A 6,000-nucleotide genomic window follows, 5' to 3' on the forward strand; every position below is an offset into this window, starting at 1 on the left:
TGAGTAGGGCAAGTCAACCTCTAATCACAATCTGAACATAAAGTACAGTGTTCTCCCTCCCGCGTTCTTCTCACCCGGCCTTGGACTTCAGAAGAAATTATATATGTTAAAACAAAGACTCATGATTTTGACCATTTGTTTAATCTTTCTAATTTAAATGTGCTGCGTTATGAGATTGTCAGGCAGACAGACCAGTTTTTCAGTAGCCATAAATGTGTGCTGCAAAATGCAGCATTTGATAAGATATATGTTTGTTTTAAAAGAAAATATTCCTTAAACTGCTCTGTTGTTTTGACCTAGTGCTAGCAACTTTGGGAAAAGTTTAAAATTAATCTTTTAGCAATTTAGGAGTTTGAATGACTTTAGCAGTTTTAGGAGTTCAGGAGGTTTTGTTTTTTGTTTTTGTTTTTTTTTAAATCTAGCGCTGGGGGTGTCTGTTCCCTACCACCCAAATCCTTCTCGCATATCCCTAACTTGATTTTAATAGTTCAGACCAGTGGTTCTCAACCTAATTACCAATGTGGGCCCCATATAGAGCTCTGTGTGTGTTATGTGGGCCACATCCGCACAATATATATACTACCTGTATGGCCATGAGGATGTCACCTGGGCCGCAGCTGTGTACTGATTAGGTCGCAAGTGGGCTATGGGATGAGAACCATTGGTTCAGACAAACAAGATTCTGATTCTCACTTACACCGGTGTCAGTGAAATCAGCATCGGGATACTCAATTCTAGTTTTCGAAGGTTTTCTTCTTCCCTGGGGAATACTGGGGAGATTCACTTCTGACCTATTTTAAGATCGGGAATAAGCCTGTATTATAACAGTCTCCTGTAATGTTTTTTGGACGCTCTCCAGCCAAAATAGCCCAGACGCTTGAGTATTGTGAGATGCTAGGCCATTAATCATCCCCCTGCGCTAGAACCATCTCACAGGGCTGTGAGCCCTCGCAGTATTTTCACAAGTGCCACAATTTTGCACCATTAAAATTGGCCTTTCGTGAGAAGTTCCTGGTAGCATAGGCTTTCTGCTGGAGAGGTACTGCAGTGGTTTTCAACCTGTGGTCCACGGACCCCTGGAAGTCTGCAAACTGTCTAAGGGGTCCACAAAAGGTTGTAATTACCATGGAACAGTGGTTTTCAACCTGTGGTCCACAAACCTGTGGGCATCCTGTCTAAGATTGCCAAAGGACTCCCACCTCCATTCAAAATTTTGTTAGGGTTCCGCAAATAAAAAAAGGTTGAGCACCACTGATGTAGTGGATGCTGGAGTTCTGACGGCAGCTTGTAGAGGCCTCTGCTGGGAGACTGAGCTGCAGACTTTGGACTGCAGTTCAAGCCACACGAGAGGCTGGTGCTCTCCTTGCTGTTTCCCTCACGGTGAATCCATTCATGCTTTCTGCGCCATGAGGCAGATGGAGAAACAGGGAACCAGTTTAGGGATAGTTTTTAACTATCTCCTCCTCCTATCCAGCATTGAGTGGGGCTGAGAGAAGCAAAGGTAGGGGTGTGTGATGGTAGAAAAAGGATCCAAGGAGCGTGTAGATGGCTCAGTGGGTGGGTGTTTCCCCTTTCCTCTCCAGCCTGCAGGGAGCCACCCCCAACTGCGCTGCAGTCTCCCAGACCATTCACAAGGGGCAGCATCCAGGGAAGGGGAGAAAGAGCTGAGCAGGGGAAGGCATCCTAAGATGGGAGCTGGGCAGCGGCAGTGCCCAGAAACAGTAGAAAGAGTGAGGTGTGGGTTGGTGCTCGTTTGAAGGGAGGGAGCTGTAGAGGGCAGGGCACAGAGGAGAGAGCTGAGATCAGTAGGTTGGGGAAGGGATCGTTTTGGGGAAGAGTCCCCCTGTCAACCAGGAGTAAAAAAGGAGGAGGTCCCCCAGTTGGGGTGTGTATTTTCTGTGCACTTCAGGATTGTTTCCTGAATTACAAAAAGGGGCTATTCTCGCTAGGAGTCAGAAATCAGAAAACAGACCAACAAGCAGTGCGTTTAAAAAACGTTTTTAAAGGGTTCTGATGATTCTTTAAGTCAAACGTTGGTTTGGTCTGTCTCATGATTTTGGAACATTCAAGTTTGACAAGACTGTGCCTATCATTTTCCCATTCATCAGCAAACCCCACCCACTAGTGTGATTTAGCCTGTGCAGCTTAATATGTTAGGGCAGTGCTCTCCAACCTTTTTATTCACAAGATCACTTTTTGATTTTAAGTGCCACCCAGCATCTGCGCCACCCCTTCCCCGAGGCCCCGCCCTGCTCATGCCATACCCCTCCCTCCGTCGCTCACTGTCCCCCACCCTCACTCACTTTCACCGGCTGGGGTAGGAGGTTGGGGTTCAGGAGGGGGTGCGGGCTCTGGGCTGTGACCAAGAGGTTCGGAATGTGGCAGGGGGCTCCGGGCTGAGCCTGTGGTAGGGGGTTTGGGGTGCAGGAGTGGGTATGGGTGCAAGCTCTGGGAGAGAGTTTGGGATGCTGGCTCTGGGAGAGGGCTCAGGGCTTGAGCAGAGGCTTGGGGTACAGGAGGGGGTTGGGGTGCAGGAGGGGGTATGGGGTGCTGGTTCTGGGAGGGGGCTGGGGGTTGGGGTGCAGGCTCCCACCAGTCAGCACTTACCTCAGGCGGATCCTGGTCAGCAGCACAATGGGAGCTGCGGGGACGGTGCCTGTAGGCAGGAGCAGCGCACGGACACCCCTGCCCCACCCCTCCCCCCCAGCAGAGGCATGCTGGCCACTTCCGGGAGCGGCATGGGGCCGGGGTAGGCAGGGAGCCTGCCTTAGCCCCGCTGCACTGCCAGACTTTTAGTGGCCAGAGATCATGATCGACTGTCAGACACTCCAGGATCGACCCGTTGGTGACCCTTGTGTTAGGGAAAGTATCAGCCTCAGTCCCATTACCAGTCATTCTGGGCAGAGTCTGACTTTTCCCCTGGAATGAGTTGGAAGACTGTAATTCTGATTGAAACATTACACAGCTTTTTCCGAAAAAAGAAGTACCTGTTTCGAATAGGGTGCTCCCTCTACAGTTATAACCTTTTTCAGATGCGTAAGCCTGTGGCTTATCTATCTGGACAGTCTCAAACTCATTCTAACTCTAACCTTGCCATATGTCATTTTTTAGCAAATGGTGAATAATTATTTGAGATCAACCTGAAATCAACCAACATCCCCATCCAACCGCAGCTTCTTTTTTTAGAAACATTTAAAAATCTCATCAGTGTCAGGGCTTTGGCTTGTTGTTTACTTTTCCAAGCGAAGTACTTTTCTTGATAGTGAAGAAATTAAAATTTCCAGGGTCCTTGTAAAATTAGATTCACTCCATTTCTCTGAACATCTGAGGAGAGATTTCAATGCGGAGGGTGATTTTTTTTTCTCTTTGAAAGGACTGGTTAGCTTTTTATTTATTACAAGTCCAAACAAATGTTTGCAATTACTGGTGTCTTAGATGCCAATGAAATGTTCACTTCATTTGAAATCTGTAATACATTAAAATGAGCACTGGTTCATCTTATCAGTAAGAAGCTCTGTATTAGCTGCTGGCCATCAGCAACTAGAAGTACTTTGTTTGGATGTACAAGTGCATTAGGGGAATCCACCATCATAGTGCCGTCAGGTAGTTAATAAATAGTACACTCTTTTAAAATTATAAATGCCTATTAAAGCAATAGACATTGCCAAAGTGAGTTCCAGTGCCCAGTAATTGACTACGCTGGGAGTTATATTTCCTGAGCAAAATGACTGCATAACAGGTTGAAGATCGGTTATGGTCAGTCATCAGTGTCTGCTGTGTAAGGGACCCTATGGTGCACTAGTCTAGGGGCACAGTGGTAGCCATCTCCACTGTCAACCAGGAGACCCAAGTTAGAAACCTGTTATGCAAATCTTCTCCCTCAGGCTGGCAGGAACTGGGAACAGTATACAAGTGGGGCACTAAGATCCTACCCACTCCCTCCCATAGCTCAGCATGCAGTGTTACAAAAACATGGAAAATGCTGCATTGAGCAGCAGACTGAGGAGAGGCCGTGATGAGCAGTGTTTTATTGCTAGCCTGATGGTGTTCCCTACATGGAGTCAAGGAGCAGCTTCTCTAGATGACATGTTCCCCTAGAAAAGCTGCATCCCTCCCACAAACCATGGAGCAGTTGTAGAGCTGTAACATGGAGGGTGCTTGAGTCTGTGGCTTCCTTTGTGCTCTGAACGGCCTTCCACATGAGGAAGGCTGAGGGATTCACACAGCTGTGGATTCCAGTGGTGTTAAACTGGCATAAAACTGAAACAGCGCAGTAGCGAGTCATCCCAAAAGCAGCTGTCTGGCTTGCACAGAGCTACAGCAGGATCAGGGCTGTGCAAACGTGAGCTTGAAGGCACCTTTTCAGACACGCACCCTTGACCTGTGCTCTGTGAAGTTTAACCGCACACCAGAATCTGGCCCTTACAGTGACCAAGTTATATGATGATTATACTGTAGCAGTATTACTGCTAAGGACAAGTAATGGAAGGCGGGAATTTTAAGAGTGTCCAAAAGAAGTCACTGTGAAAATGGGAGGAGTTGGATGCCTAACTCCCTTAGGCACTTTTGAAAATCCTACCCCAAAATTTAAAAACATTATTGAAGAGAATTAAAACAGCATTGGACTCACATTATGCTCTTGGGTGATTCAGATCACCGACAAACCAAAAGAATTGGAGTGTTGTGAATTGAATTTATATATTATAAAATAGTTCGCAGACTTAAATGTTTTTCTTTAGTTTCCCTGCTTAAATTAAAGGATAAAATTCTGAGCACATAGTACACCCTTTAAAAACTGGTTGAATGGGCCATTCTGGAGATTAAAATACATATTATAGAGAAGACATACTTTTTGATGTTGCTAATAAATAACATCTTAATTATTAAAACTGGAAAAATTGTAAAAGGAACAGAATACTTGGTGCTCTACAAACAAGGTATGGTCTTCCCATAATGAGCTTACCATATAATTATTGCCATCCTTTTGTTTACTTTTTGATTGCATTTTTGTATGCTGAATATGATTTTCTGAACGTACTATGGAGGTAAAATTTTCAAAAGCACCTAAGTCACACTGGCTTGCAGTGGGACTTAGGAATTTTTGAAAATTGTACCCATTATCATTAAATTTGAATAGTGCCTTAATTTACACAATGATAAAACATTTTACAAAATGTTAAAAACAAAGGCCCCAGTTCTACAGCTGGCTTTGGGTATCTGCCCATGCAAATCTGATACCTGAATAAGATCCATAAGGAAGTCAGTGGGACTACGTACAGTATTAAGCCCTCCATTCAGTAGTAAATGTTTGGAGAATCAAGCTTATAGATAAAGTTGCATTCACCACACAAAACTTGCATTCTAAATAAAACAAGATAAACAAGCGCAAGACCAAACACTCCGTATCATTAGTATGATCATGGATAATTTTCTTCTTTTTCTCCCCAGGCATAATGACATCAATAGGATAAGTCTGAAATCATACAGCCAAAAAAGTATTGAAGAGCCAGAGCTGCAGGAATTCTTCCTCTAAATCACATCTCATGGTGTCTCGTCTGCCTTCAAACATGGTTTGAAATGCCTGAAATATCTTCTTTAACAACACTAATATGAGACATAACTCTCACCAGCAAAACAAGACTGTTAGGATGCCTTAAATTTGTAGCAGTTAGACCATATACAAAATGTTTTTATGCTGTGTGTGTGTGTGTAACTTGTTTGTAAGATATACTGTTCAAAGGCATGGGGGAGCAAAAGTAGTGGTTTGGAAATTGCAGTGACACGGGCAACCTCCAGAATGTTTATCTGGCCACTGAACACATTTTGTACTTCATCTATTGCATGGATATACTGTAATATGTCTGTATTTCCCTCTCTCAATGACATATACTGTAAAAATTTCAGCCAGGACTCTGCCTGCTGAGCTCCTCAATGAGACCAAGGCAATAGCATTGTTTTTTTTTGTCTAGTATGTTTTGTCTGTTATTTCTATTTTTTGTA

The 6,000-nt window shown here is 44.4% G+C and overlaps 1 protein-coding gene across 1 annotated transcript in view; it reads left to right on the plus strand.

Annotated features, from left to right (window-relative positions):
• The window catches only part of SNCAIP (synuclein alpha interacting protein), a 55,314-nt gene extending 49,781 nt beyond the window's left edge, over nt 1-5,533 (plus strand). Inside the window, exon 11 of the mRNA XM_077816357.1 lies at nt 5,449-5,533. Coding sequence (XP_077672483.1) covers nt 5,449-5,533 — 85 coding nt within the window. The remainder of the gene's footprint in view (nt 1-5,448) is intronic.
• The last annotated feature ends 467 nt before the right edge of the window (nt 5,534-6,000 follow it).

The sequence above is a fragment of the Eretmochelys imbricata genome, chromosome 5, assembly GCF_965152235.1.
Source record: "Eretmochelys imbricata isolate rEreImb1 chromosome 5, rEreImb1.hap1, whole genome shotgun sequence".
NCBI classification, from domain to species: domain Eukaryota; kingdom Metazoa; phylum Chordata; order Testudines; family Cheloniidae; genus Eretmochelys; species Eretmochelys imbricata.